The 16382-nt window shown below is 43.8% G+C and overlaps 1 protein-coding gene across 1 annotated transcript in view; it reads left to right on the forward strand.

Annotated features, from left to right (window-relative positions):
• Positions 1 to 6036: 6036 nt before the first annotated feature.
• Positions 6037 to 16382, forward strand: part of LOC117348929 (semaphorin-3F-like) — a 216932-nt gene continuing 206586 nt past the window's right edge. Inside the window, exon 1 of the mRNA XM_033921591.1 lies at positions 6037 to 6176. Within this exon, the coding sequence (XP_033777482.1) occupies positions 6078 to 6176 (99 nt within the window). The 5' untranslated portion in view covers positions 6037 to 6077. The remainder of the gene's footprint in view (positions 6177 to 16382) is intronic.

Here is a 16382-nt window from a genome sequence, read left to right on the forward strand (position 1 = left end):
ATAAGCGAGGTACATTAATAATATACAATATAATCTTATACTCTATAAAATCTTATCTAAGCGATAGAAGAGAAAAGCGCATGCAAAGAATGGCACAGATGACAGAATGCGCAGACGTTTCTATAAATCCACAATAGAGACTTTCCAAAAGTCTTCACTTATTTCATTCTTCCCGAAAGAATGGCAGCTGCTTATTTTCGCGGCGGGAATTTACCGAAAACTCCACATTAATATTTGTCCTTGCCAAAAGAACAGTAACCGCGGCGGGTTTACCAAAAACCCTACAATATAAATAAAGGGTTGGAACATGATGCCAATACCTGTGAGTATTAAAGAACAGAATTCAAAATTCAGAAATACTCACAAAATATTGGTAATGTCAAGTCCATCCCGGACGAGCCCCCAAATTGAAACGAACAGGATCCGTTTCTTGGTCCCGAAACTGCCCTGCAAAACACTCTGTCATCTGGAGGCAATTCCCCTTAGAAAGAAAGATAGATAGCCAGTATTCTAAAGAGATTTTTGCCTGTTTTATTATGAGTGTGCATTCATTTATATATCTGTTACATGGGTCAGTGGTAACCATCACAGGAAAAGGGGGATGGACAAGAGAGGGGAGGGGGTGCGTGAGCAGGATATGTACATGGCAGGGGGTTTGAGCATGTATTGTCTTAAAGACGAAACTTCATTAACATGATTAAATGACCTCTTCCCAAACCATCGAGAGAGTAAACACAAACATTCTGCATCTGATTACCTCCAGCACAGGCAGGAACAAAAGACATCCTTTTAGACAGAGACAGAAAACTTATCCATTAAAATGTGTCCTTTCACGGACTACTGGCCACTCAGGCAGCGAAGATAGACAACCAAGTCTCCAACCTATTGACAACAACCCCAGACTACAAGATGTTCAGAAAGGAAATAAAAACTATACTCTTCAAGAAATCCGTTAATAAAGCTTAATACCATGATAAAGCTTAACCCCCCTCTTACCATCCCCTCCCTAACCCCAGATCCTACTTTTCCCTCTCTTGGAAACCTTCTCTGATCTAACGTTGTAACCCTTCTTCCATAACTCTTTTTGTAATCCGCTTTGAACTGAAAGGTAATGGCGGAATAGAAATCTGTAATGTAATGTAATATACTGCAATACTGTGAAGTTCTATGCGGTTTACAAAAGATTAAGAGAAGGTACAAAATGATTGAACATATGAGAGGTGAACGAGAGAAGGTGAAAGGTCTAGAAAACCGATATTGAGGAGAGGGAGATATATGGGTCAGTTGTCTAGATACATGAGGAACAGGTATGTTCCTGATGGAAGGTCTGAATATACTCCTCCCACACTGAAAGGAACATTTGGGAGATCCCATTACTTCTCGTTCTAACAACATTTGGGGCTCCTTTTACAAAGCTGTGTTAGGGCTTTAACGCGTGGAGTAGCGCACTCTGAATTGCCGTGCACACTAGACCTTAATGCCAGCATTGAGCTGGCGTTAGTTCTAGCCACGTAGCGTGCAGTAATATCCTGCGTGCGCTAAAAACGCTAGTGCACCTTAGTAAAAGGAGCCCTAAGTGATGTGTAAATGATGTAATTTATTTTTGGCCAACATTTTTTTTTTAATCCAGCTACATTAATTGCTTTTACCACATCATCTGGCAATGAGTTCCAATGCTTAACTGTGCAAAGAATTACGGGTAAACATATTTTCTCCTATTTGTTTGAAATATATTACTTTACAGGATTGGTGGCTAAGAAAATTATCTTGGCGTAATGGGTTTCAAATCGCGCTCCTTCCTATTGGGCTTGGCGTAACCATTGGCATGCTTTGATGTTGCTTGAGAGGGGTCGGGTGCGTAATTCCTTGCAACAATCTAAAGTTTTTTTTGCAGGCAGGTCTGGGGTCCTTTTACCTACTCATTGTCTCATAGAACCTGTAGTATGATCCTTAATACCTTGCCTGTTTAATTTGCCTTGAGTGGTGAGGGGTTGGCGGCCTTGGTGTGGCCTTTTCCCAGCTTGGTATTTTCTGTTTGGGTTTTTTGTCTGTTTTGTTTGCCTTGGTTTGAGTCTTTGTTTACTGTGTTTTAGTTTTTTTTTGTTGTTTTGGGGGGAGGACTTTGGGGGGGAGGTCCTGGCTCTGGTCAATGATCAAGAGACAAGCTCAAGATTGAGTACTACATGGCTACAAGTATCTTAAGAGCTGTACAGAACAGAGTCCCAAGTTGGACTGGCGGGCCTCAACCTCTGTAGTGAGCGGGGTGGGCGGCCTGGAGAGTCCAGAGGCAGGCGGGTGAGGAGATACCCTCACCTCCTCAAGCGTCGTTGGCTGCTTCTTTCCTTTTTCCTGCGCTGCCAGTGGCTTCTCTGCAAATTCACAGAGGGTCTGCAGTCCGTGCTTGCGGGCCCTCGGAGACATCTTTAGACAGAGTGGGCAGGCAGCTATGAGGTGTGCTTGGCCCAGGCACCGGACACAGACTTTGTGGGCATCCGCGGTGCTCATCTTCTTTTTGCATGTTGGGCAGTGCTTGAAGCCTGGTTTTGTGGAGCTCTTCTTCTGTTCTTCCATTGTTATCTTGTGTAGGAAAGCAGGAACAGTCCACTGGGCAGTGGATGGAAAAAGCTGAAGCCACGAGGCAGCAGCATGGGCATATGTAGGGGGGCTAGCGCATGCTCAGAAGGGGCTACCAAAAGCCTTCCTCTGAGCTCTGGGAGAGCAAATCCGTTTTCAGGGCTGTCAGATGACATCACCAAGGGTGGCTGACTCATCCTGGGCTGCAAAAACTAGAGGGAACAGTACAGCTTAGGGGGTGAAAAACTTATGTGCACTACGGAAGAGCGGGACTTGGGTTTGATTGTATGTGATGATCTTAAGGTGGCCAAATAGGTTGAAAAGGTGACGGCGAAAGCTAGAAGGATGCTAGGGTGCATAGGGAGAGGTATGGCCAGTAGGAAAAAGGAGGAATTGATGCCCCTGTATAAGCCTTTGGTGAGACCTCATTTAGAATATTGTGTACAATTCTGGAGGTCACACCTTCAAAAAGATATAAACAGGATGGAGCCGGTCCAGAGGAAGGTTACTAAAATGGGGTATGGTCTTCGTGATAAGGCGTATGGGGACAGACTTAAAGATCTCAATCTGTATACTCTGGAGGAAAGGCGGGAAAGGGGAGATATGATAGAGACGTTTAAATACCTATGTAATGTAAATGCGCATGAGTATAGTCTCTTTCATTTGAAAGGAAACTCTGCAATGAGAGGGCATAGGATGAAGTTAAGAAGTGATAGGCTCCGGAGTAATCTAAGGAAATAATTTTTTACAGAATAGGCGGTAGATGCATAGAACAGTCTCCCGGAAGAGGTGGTGGAGACAGAGACTGTGTCTGAATTCAAGAGGGCCTAGGATAGGCACGTGGGATCTCTTAGAGAAAGAAAGAGATAATGGTTACTGTGGATAGGCAGACTGGATGGGCCATTTGGCCTTTATGTGCCATCATGTTTCTATAGTGCTCGACTCGGTTTACAATAATGTAAGTATAGTACATAAATATATAAAAAGAATGTAATCTAGAATGGCTTAGTTTCCAAGGTGTTTAGTAAACAAGAAAGTTTTCTGAGCTTTCCGAAATAAAACAAAGGGGCCTAGACTTCTAAGTGAAAGAGGTAACTCATTCCATGGAGAATTGGCAATTTCTGCTGTGCTTGACAGCAGAGCTGCTATTACTAATGGGTAAAGGGGGCAGCTGCCCTGGGCCCAAGGACCACTCCAGTCCAGCATCTTCCCTCCCTCTTTTCCCTCATTGATCCAGTAGCTTCATAGAGGAAGAAAGTACCTAATTCTGCAGAGCCACCATCAGTCCACACTGATCGGTCCTAGTTCTTCCTGTAATAGCAGCTCAGCACCTTTATCTTACTTTTTATTCCTTGGATGTAAGGTACGCTTTACTGCTGGGCCGGAGAGAGGAGAGCGAGTTAAAAGGGTGCTGCTGGAGTGGATGGAGGGGGGCACCCAAGGTCCCCTGGGTGGTTAATGCAGCCTTATCTGACGATGTTGCACATCCCATGCTGTAGCAGTCAGTCTGTCCTGGGGATGTAAGTTTTGCCTTATGTCATGAGTTTTAAAAGGCAGTTAGTGTAGACAATAAAATTAGGGTGAAAACCTGTTTAGAACAATTTTCACCTTTCAAAATACTCAGGAATTGATGGAAGAAAACTGGTTTAAACTGAAAATAAAGGCCCTTAATTAATAGTTATAATTAGTTGGAGTGAAACCATGGAATGTCTTGCCTGAGTGCAGGAGAAGAGGGAAAGGACAGACCAGTTGTCAAGAGCCCAGGGATCATGTCCTCTGGCCTCAGAAAGAGAAGGGGAAATCAATCAGTCACTGCCAGCCTTGTAAGTCCCTCCTTTGCTTCTGAAGGAGAGAGAATTTGTTCCCAGCCCAGATGTCCATCCACAAGTGCTGGAATAAAAAAAAAGGTAAGGACAGAATAATTTCTGTAAGGTCTCAGGTAGGGTAAAGTTAAAAAAAAAAAAAAAAAAAAAGGAAAAAGCAGAAGATGTAAAGACTCCAAAAACGGTTATTATTAATAGGACAATCCCAGATGCAAGAAAATCAGGCTTCCAATATCACTTTAAATATGACCAACATGTTTTGGCACCGTAGTGTCTGCATCAGGGACAACATTAACCACTTGTTCTATGCTGAAATTGTTGGTCTCCAGTGCTTGGGAAGGCTCTGTTTTTATGTGCAGAGTGTATCTGTTTTTTGTGTGTGCAAAGTGGTGCTTTGCTTGAGGTGAATATATTTGTGTGTCTATATTTATGTATATATATATAAGGCTGTTTGGGGGAGGATGGGCTAGAGAGGGCTTCAATGTCTGGGAGGGTGTAGATGGGCTGGAGTAGGTTTTGACGGAGATTTCGGCAGTTGGAACCCAAGCACAGTACTGGGTAGAGCTTTGGATTCTTGCTCAGAAATAGCTAAGAAGAAAAAATTTAAAAAATTTTAATTGAATCAGGTTGGGCAGACTGGATGGACCATTCGGGTCTTTATCTGCCGTCATCTACTATGTTACGTAACTATGTTATATAGACATACAAGTATATTCACACACATCTACACATCAAACTCAAGACTGAATTAGTTAACATTGCTCTTGATGCAGGGCATATTTTAAGTGATACTGAAAGTCTGATTTTCTTGCATCTGAGATTGTCCTAATATTATGATTGTTTTGGAGCCTATACATCTTATGCTTTTTGGGTTTTTTTTTTACTGTACAGGTCTCAGGTAGAAACAGACTAGCTGCCAGCTCCACTCCCTGAGTTTTCAAGGGTGGCTATTTGTAGCCAGCTGATCGTTGCTGGTGATCCTGAGAGAGCAAAGGGCCTCTTGTTAAGGCCCTAGTACAGTTCTCAGGTGATGCATGGAAAGAAAAAAATACTTTTCTGTTCTTCAAAAGCTGTCAGAATTCTGAAGCACAAGACTTCTTGTGAATGTGGTCTCTGGAAGTATGCCCAGTGCTTTATGGAACTGCCTCCCCAGGTGTCCCAACTCTGTTTAGCTCTTCCAACCTAGTATTACTACTACTTATTATTTCTGTAGTGCTGCTAGACGTACACAGCACTGTACATTAAGCATTCAAGAGACAGTCCCTACTCAGTAGAGCTTGCAATCTAATCAAACTGCCAAACAGGACAAGTAGGGGGTTAGGGAGTTTCTCATGCATGAACACTTTAGCTCCAAGGGGCCCCACGGGTATCTCTTCCCCTTTTCCCCTGCAGGGCCCAATGCTTCCGATCCCTTCCCCCGCCCTCCAGACCACTCTGAAAAACACTTCCCCTGGTTGCTGTTTCAGGGCAGAGCTGTGAAAGGTGATTGGAGATGGGTTCTTCACTGCTGCCCCAGCCCTGGAGAGATACCTGGCATTCCTGAGGAGAATTCCTGGGGGAGTGTGCAAGTCTTTAACTGGCAGGCATTCAAGCTTGCTGCTTGTGGTGATGTAGCATACCTTGAATTAGCCCTTCAGTTCTATTCTTCTCAGGTGGCGCTTGCTCGTCTGCCTGCCCGTAATGTGTGCATATCTACAGAAACCTCGGGCTAGCAGGAGAGCCACAGGCACAGAGGGAGGACGGGATTTGCTGCACACATCTGCTAGCGCTATAGAAAACGTAAGTAGCAGTAAATTACATTACATTACATTAGTGACTTCTATTCCGCTTATACCTTGCAGTTCAAGGCGGATTACAAAAGAGATAACTGGACATTTCCAGTAACGTTACATCCCTCTGATGTTATTTGTGCAGGAGCAAACTGGGTGATGGGATAGATTCACTAAGCAAACTGATTGTGTACCAATCGGTTTCCGACCCCTTTGAGACCCTATTTTACTCCGGCCCGATTCACTTACCTCTCTGCCGATCCGATTCCGATCCGCACATGCAAATGAGGGGAACGGCATGCAAAGTAGGCAGGGATGCCATTCGCAAAACGAATTTTGCTAACCGACTGGGCTGGCCAATCAACCCAAGAAGCGACTGCTGGGGACCAGTTGCAAACGTCCTTTCCAACTCTCCAGCTCCATTGCCACCCTGTACGCCCTGCTCTCTGCTGCCCCAAATCTCTCCTGCCTGCCAAATCGTCGCCCTGCTCTGCCCCAAATCTGTTCTACCTGCTCTGCCTCAAATCTCTCCTGCCTGCCGCCCTGAATCGCCGCCCTGCTCTCCCTCAAATCTCTCCTGCCCTTCCCTGCACAGCGAGCCTGTGGTTTTAATCCGCGGGTTAAAACCTCGGGCTCACAAAGAAGTTGAGAGGTTTAAATAAAGTTTTTAAAAAGTTTTAAAAGAGGCTGCTGCTGCTGCTGCCGGGGATTGAGTCGGGGCCCTCCAAAAAAACACCAATACAAAATGCAGTGAACGAACACGAACGCATGCGCAGACCATCTACAGGGAAAGCAGATGGTCTGTGCATGCGTCTGGATCGCACACTAGCAATCCTTGTCGGCGCATGGGGGTGTTCCTCCGAACGCCCCCCATTAGAATATTGTTGATTGAAGAATCCATCAGACCTGCCCGGATCAGACACAGATTGGTCACGATCGGGCAGGTTAGTGAATCTAGCCCTATGTCCTTTGCAGGTATATCCTGGAACACCACCTGAGCATTCTTAGAGGTACTTTTATCAAGGCGCGGTGGGGGTTTAACGTGCGGAATACCGCACGATAAACCGCCTGCCACGCTAGCCGCTAATGCCTCCATTGATGAGGCGTTAGTATTTTGGCTTTCCGCGGGGGTTAGCGCTATGAAATGTCCGACGCCCTAATCCCCGTAGCACACCTCGATAAAAGGAGCCCTTAGTGTCTCAGTGATCCTTCCCCTATTTTTTGATTTAGACTGAGAAGCTGTAAAGTAGGGGGTGGAGAGGGAAAACCACCATGTCATGTGACCCCCATCGAGGACACTTAATAAATGTTTACTCGATAGAATGACAATGTTAGCAGTTACTGTTTTACTGTAGATGCCTTATCTTACATTACAGGTATAATTAACATGTATAATTCTATGTATCATTCTATATATAATTCTAAGTAACGATATGCTGCTTGTAACCCACTTAGAACTCTGATTTGCGAGGATGGCAGAATATCAGATTGCACATAGCATAACTTGTCATGGCCAGTATCAAAGCAAGACGGTTAAAGCATTTGCTACAAAAATGAAAACAAAACTCGTGCACATCATGGCACGAGAGAAGCTGGAATCAGGGATGCTGGGTGTAGGCACACCTTACAGCTTTGCGGATGTCCAGCTGACCTTACAGCTTTACAGAGGTCCAGATGTCCAGTCTGGGAAACAGTTGAGGGTCTGGATTCTGTCCTCCTGGTTTATACCTAGGATGGCGTGTGAGGGGCTGGATGCTGTTCCTGCCCCTCAGAAACAGGATGCTGAGACAGAAAAGCTTTTCTGTAGTCCCTCCTTATGTTATCAAATCTTCTCTGTACAAAAAGGGTAAAACAGATTGTATCTGAGATCAAACACATGGCAATTCAGATGCCAAGAGATGGGGGACAAGGGAAACAAAGAGACAGAAACACATTAATACAGCCAGGCTGCAAATGTACTGAGAGATATGCACTTGAGACACAGAAGGAGGTCCACCCAACCATACATAAGAGAAAGTGCTGTTTCGGAGGCGTAGGGAGGGAGTGTGAGGGATAGATTAAACCTCTGATTCCCCCAGGGGTGAATTGTGAAGAAGCAGAGTCTGGAGCTAGGGGAGAATGAGTGGAGGGGATTTATCAGTCTATCCTTGAAAGCAAAATAGGATACTGCATGTTCTCTGAGACTAGGGTACTGCCTCGTGTTGGTGTCCCTGGGTCTGAGGATGACCTGGCTTGCTCCATCGGTCCCTGAATTCTTGGCACCTGGTGCTTCCACCTCAGGAAGAAGGGTGTTAGTGGGTGGGATTTCCTTCCCTTTCCCCCAGGTATAGAAACAGAAATGATTGTGACTATAAACAAGGCTGGCTGCCAGGATTTACAAATGTTATTAACTTATTAACTGTTATTAACTATGTTTTACTTATAAATTGGAACATTGTTTGGCCATACAACAGGGACAATTTAAGAATTTTATGGATGTTTGGGAGCCATTGGCTAAATATTGTAGAGAGGAATAATTTTTCATTTTGTGGACATGTAAACATATACATCCTGGGAGGGGGGGGAGAATGGGAATGGTATTGATATAGGAATTTATGAATAGTTTCATGAAGATTTTTAATATATTTGGTGGGAGGGAGGGGATAAAAATAATAGAGCATTAATGTTATACATTTGTTGTGCTTGGTTTGTAATACCCATATTTGTGATTCATTTGTTGCACAATTGTAGCTTGAAAAATCAATAAAGATTTATTTAACCCCCCCCCCCCCACACACACAAAAAACCTTATTCAACTCCAGGTATATAACAAGCACCAACAATGTACTTAACCAACTGAGATACTAAAGTCCTTGAAGGATAATCATTGAAAAACAGCAAGAATTACATTCCTCTAAGTATTAATAACTAGTTGGATAGTTTGAGATGCAAATCCCAACACAATATTACCCTTATATCTCCCTCTATTTTCCATTGCTAGTTTCCATCTCTTTGTCCCTCTCCTCGTATCCCCAAGTTTCTAGGCAAGAGTGCAACTGGACTGGTAGCTGCTGGAAGTCCTGAGATGATCTGTGGTGTTCGTCCAGCCTATCTCTGCTGTCTGGTCCTAGACCTCCAACCAGCTGCTGCTCAGGCTTCACTAAACTAAACTAAACCTTAGGTTTGTATACCGCGCCATCTCCACAAGCGTAGAGCTCGGCACGGTTTACAGAGTTAGAATAGAAAGGAACTCCAATGAAGGGTTATAGGAAAGGAACAAGAAGAGAGAGAGGGACAAGGGTCCCAGAGAGCAGGAGGTGTTAGATTTTTGAAAAGAGCCAAGTTTTCAGGTGTTTGCGGAAGAATTGGAGGGAGTTTGAATTTCTGAGCGGGGATGTGAGGTTGTTCCATAGTTCTGTGGTTCTAAAAGGGAGGGATGTTCCTAGTTTTCCTGCGCGAGATATACCTTTTGTAGAAGGGAATGATAGTTTCAGTTTTTGGGAAGATCTAGTGGAGTTAGGGTTAGAGGAGTTCCAAAGGAGTGGAATAACGGGAGGAAGGATGCCGTGTAGAATCTTGAAGGCTAAGCAGGCACATTTAAAGAGGACTCTGGAGTGTACTGGAAGCCAGTGGAGCTTGGACAGGAGTGGAGAGACGTGGTCGAACTTGCCTTTTGCGAAAATAAGCATAGCCGTGACGTTCTGAATTAGCTGAAGTCTATGGAGGTTTTTCTTAGTTAGGCTTATAAAGATGGAGTTGCAATAATCCAGTCTAGAGAGGATGGTGGACTGAACAAGGATGGCGAAGTGAGAATGATGAAAGCAGGATTTCACTTTCCTCAGCATATGAAGGCTAAAGAAGAATTTTTTTACCAAGGAGTTGAGGTGGTCATTGAAGGAGAGAGAGGAGCCTATGATGATGCTTTACTGCCAAAATCTACCTCCCCCTCCAGGTGTCACTGCTTCATCATCAGACCCACTTGGAGCAGCTGCTACTCCACAACCTCCGAATGAAACTCTTGGGGCTGATGCAGAAAGACTATCGGCAGAGCCGCATGCTGATGGATGAGCACACGGCTTCTACTCCAAACATACAGAGAAAATATCCTGTTCCAATGCAATAAGCTAATCTTATCAAACTTCGAAGTGCACTGAATTTGTGTGCTAATCGCCGAAAGCCAGATGGATGCACGCGCACAAGGTGGTACAGCAGGGGCAGTTAGCACTGTACCCTTCTCCTCTGCTGCCAACTCCAGACTATGTTCTTTCTTTCTTGCTCCACCACACACCAGGAACAAACTGCCTGAGTCATTACGTCAAGCTCCATCCCTGGCAGTATTCAAATCCACAAGCTTCCACTAATAAATGTAAATACAATGGAACTTCTAATGCTGTGTTTTAATTGGTAGGATTAAGCTTAATCCTACCAATTAAAACAGCATTAGAAGTTCCATTGTATTTATTTATTAGTGGAAGCTTGTGTATTAACATTAGACTCTTTTTGCTTCCTGCATTGATACCATTGGTATATATTTTTCCCTTGTATATTTTTGACTTAGTATTCAAATCCAGGCTAAAAGCCCACTTTTTCGAGGTTGCTTTTAACTCCTAACCTCACTTGCTTGTAAAGGACCCATGCCTGCCTGAGAAACTCCCTAACCCCTACTTGTCCTGTTTGTCCGTTGACTAGATTGTAAGCTCTACTGAGCAAGGACTGCCTCTTGAATGTTTTAATGTGTAATGCTGTGTACGTCTAGCAGCACTATTGAAATAATAGTAGATTTGGGTTTTAGTTTTTTTTGTTTTTTTTTTTACCATTTTCATTATATTGTAAACCACTTAAATTAAGAACATAAGAATAGCCTTACTGGGTCAGACCAATGGTCCGTCAAGCCCAGTGGCCCGTTTTCATAGTGGCCAATCCCTAGTACCTGGCCAAAACCCAAGGAGTAGCAATATTCCATGCCACCAATACAGGGCCAGCAGTGGCTTCCCCCATGTCTTTCTCAATAACAGACATGGATTTTTCTTCCAGGAACTTGTCCAAACCTTTCTTAAAACCAGCGACGCTATCTGCTCTTACCACATCTTCAGGCAACGCATCCCAGAGCTTAACTATTCTCTGAGTGAAAAAAATTTCCTCCTATTGGTTTTAAAAGTATTTCTCTGCAACTTCATCGAGTGTCCCCCTAGTCTTTGTAATTTTTAACGGATTGAAAAATCCCGTTCTACTCCATTCAGGATTTTGTAGACTTCAATCATATCTCCCCTCAGCCGTCTCTTTTCCAAGCTGAAGAGCCCTAACTGTTTTTGTCTTTTCTCATACGAGAGGAGTTCCATCCCAGTTTAAGTTTATTAGGATTTTATATACCACCTATCAAGGTTTTCTAAGCGGTTTTACAATCAGGTACTCAAGCATTTTCCCTATCTGTCCCGGTGGGCTCACAATCTATCTAACGTACCTGGGGCTATGGAGGATTAAGTGACTTGCCCGGGGTCACAAGGAGCAGCACAGGGTTGAACCCACAACCCCAGGGTGCTGAGGCTGTAGCTTCAACCACCGCGCCACGCATACCTCCAACCCCTTTATCATCTTGGTTTTATATTTGCAGTATATCAAATAAATTGAACTTGAACTAGTAGCTAGCACAGCTTTGCAAAATTTTCTTGCATTTACATTTTTTGTGAGGCTGATGTTTATAAGCAGAACAACATTCCATTTCAAGCGCAATTATAATTTTTTTTTTGCTCAGACCTGTGTGCAGAGCCGTCACCTCCCATTCTGCCTTTACAGTTGCAAGCAATTATGCTCGTAGAAAAAAAAAAGTAAAACTGGTATTTATCCCCCAAACTGTAAATCCTCTCAACGAACCCTTCTATATCTTCTCAGACCCAGTGGTGCATTTCTCTTGTTGCGCTTGACTTTAAGGGCTTCTTTTATCAAGCCGCGCTAGCGGGGTTAGTGGACGCGTCTTTTAATCACGCGCTAAACCCTCGCGCTGGCCCAAAAAAATTACCGCCTGCTCAAGGCAGGCGTTAGCGGCTAGCGCGGCTGTCAGTTTAACGCACGCTATTATGCACGTGAAACTGCTAGTGTGGCTTGATAAAAGGAGCCCTAAATCTTTTGTGCATTTCTCTGCATTGGGGCAGAATAATTAATAGCCCCATTATCATGGCTATCACACAAATTAACTTCTGCGCTGAGCCCCTTTCTGCATGGTATGGATAGAACTTTAGGTGACCACATGCTTCTGCCTAGGGTGTCTTTCTGCATCAGCCTCTTAGTAAACAATAGCAGAAAAGGACCCTCATTGGCCATCCAGTCTGCCCAACAAGGCAACCGGAGTCCTGCCCACCATTCTGTGTACAACAGTGAGAAAAAAGTCACTCTGTATGCTCTAACAGTAAACAATATTGACGAAATATCTTTTACTGTAATTAGAACTTATGCTCAGAGACATGAAGGCGAATATACCGCTTCACCACCCAATCATCACATTGTTCAATACAGTGTCCAAATGATGGTATTAATCACTTATTGGATTTGTGAATGCCAAACTGGCTATGGCTTTATCATCTTATGTTAATAACTTGAAGAGGTAAGACTTAGCTTTAGAAATTCGCTGGTTCCAATGTGCCACGTTTCGGTACTGCTTCAGGGAACCAATGTACCACTAATGTTCCCCTCAAAATATGGGTAATGATATCATGTAATTCCTAAGAATCGATACTGACCGCTAAGTTATACTCCCTCTTACAAATCCATTCTGTGTAGGCTCAGGTCACCCATGTGTAAATGCTGGTTGTGAAGGCAACCGTATAGGCAGCCAAACATGATGGGGGAGGATAAGTTGAATACTATCAAAAGTATACCATGTATCTGTCACGATGCCTTCCCCTCCCTCCTAGGCTGCACAGTCCCCTCCCCTTGCAGTATGTGACATAACATTAGGGGTAAATGGGAAAGAGAACTACAGCTTAATTTGGGACATTGGGATATAGCGCGAACTCTGAAGGTGACACCTGGGGTGACCCCGTGTGCATGGTTAAGAGAAACTTATAAGGTGGCTTTACGTGCTTATTACACTCGTACACAGTTATATTATAGTGGAAGTCTACCTACACCTTTATGTCATAAATGTGGGATAGGGGGCCATACTTTGGGACATGCATTTTGGTCTTGTCCCATTATTCAAAATTTTTGGAAAAAAATAATATCTTATATGTCAAAAATAATTGGGAGATCTTTACGTAGTTTTCCCACCCATTTTGTTTTGGATTTGCCAGATGCTTTCAGTCATTTGCCTAGGGGTCATCGGGCGTTGTGTAGGAAGATGAGTTTATTGGCCAAGTGTATTCTTCAATATTGGACAGTCCCTAACCCCTCAAAGTTTTGGCATTGGCAAAACCAATTGCATCAGTTGGCCATCTGGGAGGCGAGAGATGCTGGAAGGTCTGAGAAGCGAAAGATGTTGTTTCTGCGAATATGGGATCCTTACTTACAAACCTTGCATCCTAAGGGCCGTAGTGCGATTTTAAGATGGGTGTCTTAGAGTATATTGATGTGTCATAGTAAAGTTAAATAGAGAGTACCATTGGGGGGGGGGTTTGGGGAGGGGAGGTGGGGGGGATATATATGCTCCTTATTTTATTTTATTTGATGCATTGTTATTGTGTTACGCACCTTGGAGTGCCCTTATACTTTATTTGATGTTGTTTGCATCAATAAAAATTGTTTGAACTAAAAATGATCCATATACTGGATCTGTCGAACTTTCACCTGTCTCTCGCCATGTGCGGAGCACAGACCGCACAAGTCTTTCCAGCATCGGCCTCTGTTCCCTCATGCTGGATTTGGCTACCTGTGGGACTCAAGACTATACAAGTTTGTCTGGGATCGGCATCAGCCTCCATTCCCCCATGCTGGATTTGGCCACCATTCTTTGTCTCTCGTCACATGTGGGACACAGACCGTACAAGTCTGTCTGGCATCGGTATCGGCTTCCGTTCCCCCATGCTGGATCTGGCCACTCTTATTTGTGTCTCAATATTTGTGGGATAGACCACTCAAATATGTCTGGCGTCAGTCTCAGATCCCACTATTCTTGCCCAAGGAAACATCTCAATAGCCATGTTGCATTTCCATCTTCTTTCTATTTAAGCATCCCCTGTGCTTATCCCAAGCATTTTTGAATTTGCTCACAGTTTTAGAAGCTACCACCTCTCTTGGAAAAGCGTTCCATGCATCCATCACCCTCTCTGTAAAAAAAACATTTCCTAACATTATTTCTACCTCCCTGCAACTTCTATTCTTGTCCTCTAGTTCTACCACCCTATGTCTCTGAAAGAGGTTTGTTTGAATATCAATACCAGTCTCTTCTCGTGTATCTTATGGCACAAACTCTATACCATTTTCACGCCTTCCTCTGAACCGCCTCAAGTCTTTTTACATCCTTGTAGAGATATGGCTTCCAAAACTGGACACAGTACTCTAGGACACAGTTTTAGCTCTAGCTATCTACATTGCTAACAAACAATACAGATAAGACCAGAAACAAGCAAAAAGTTAGATAAACAAAAACATAAGTTCTTCCCACTAATCTTATTCCAGACTGTCTGAGTGCATCGTAAGATAAGAATTGGCATACTGGGACAGACCGAATGTCCATCAAGCCCAGTACCCTCTTTCCAACAGTAGCAAACCCAGGTCCAAAGCACCTAGCTAGATCCCAAGTAGTAAAAAAGATTTTATGCTGCTTATCCTAGGAATGAGCAGTGGATTTCCTTGATAATGGCCTATGGACTTCTCTTTTAGGAAATTATCCAAACCTTTTTTAAACCCCGCTAAGCTGATTTCACCACATTCTCCAACAACGAATTCCAGAATTTAATTACACATTGTGTGAAGAAATATTTTCTCCGGTTTGTTTTAAATCTGCTACTTAGTAGTCCTAGTATTTTTGGAAAGAGTAAACAAGTGTTTCACATCTGCCCTTTCCACTCCACTCAGTATTTATAGACTTCCATCATATCACCCCTGGGCCATCTCTTCTCCAAGCTGAAATGCTGTAACCCTAGATTTTTGGTTGGGGTTAGAAGTATGCTTCCCTGTATACTTTCCACTGTTAATTCTTCCCTTTTGGCTTAGACTAATATTATTTATGTATGTAAACAGTAGTTAATATGAAGTAGTTATTTAGCTATCAGTGAAGATCACCAATTTGCATATCTTGCCCCCTGCAGTTCATGTAGGGGTTTGTGACTCCTGTTTTGTGACTTCTGTCTTCCTGTGTGTCTGAAGGGATCTAGGATGATTCAGCATGGCTGTTTAACCGCAGCTTGGAGAATGACATGGGGACAAATTTGTCCCTGTCCCCGCAGTAACTCAATTTCCCCCATCCCGTCCTCGCAAGTTTTGTCACTGTCCCTGTTACATTCCGGTAAGCACTGCCTTAACTGCACAAACCTCGAACACTTATGATTTTAAAGTGTTTGAGGCTTGTGTAGATAAGGATGAAGCTTGCAGGAATGGGGCAGGAACAGGAAAAGAACTTGCGGGGACGGGAAGGGAAAATGAGTTCCCGCGGGGATGGGGGAAAATTTGTCTCTGTGTCATTCTCTACCGCAGCTGTTTAATTGTGGCCGTTGTAATGGCAACCTTGCTGAAGCTGCAAGGTTTGAAAGGGGGGGGGGGGAATGACCCCCCTTGCCCCACTGGTGCTTCTTTCCTTTCCCTTCACCCACCTGTGGTCTTCTCCTACCTCCGCATCATCTGGTGATTTCAAGGGTTGAATGGGGGGGGGGAGGGGCATCCTCACAGATCAATCAGGCACATCGTAAGGTTTCCCTTTATATTGGAACAGAAAGTTGTCCAGAGGTGAGACTTCCGGGGTAAACGGTTGACTTTGAGAGGGCGTCTTAAATATTAAGAGACAAAACAGGCCACACTGAAAGGGCCGTGCTAAATTGCCCCATTCCCTGTCTGAAGTATAGTCCAGCCAAATAATCCCTTCCTGTATCTCTCCAAAACCACCGGGAGGGTTCCACTAGGAAGGTTAGAAGGAGGATGGATATGAAGGATAATTCAATCTCCAAAGTCCCAGGGTGTGAGTGTGACATATTATTTTCTAAGGTCTGCTGATCAGTATGAAGGAACTATGTAGGCTCTTGAAGTGAGAACACTTAAGAAGCTGATGCAAGTTTATTCGTTTTGATGTAGCTCACACCTTTTTTTTTTT

This window comes from Geotrypetes seraphini, chromosome 1 (genome assembly GCF_902459505.1).
Source record: "Geotrypetes seraphini chromosome 1, aGeoSer1.1, whole genome shotgun sequence".
Lineage (NCBI taxonomy): Eukaryota > Metazoa > Chordata > Amphibia > Gymnophiona > Dermophiidae > Geotrypetes > Geotrypetes seraphini.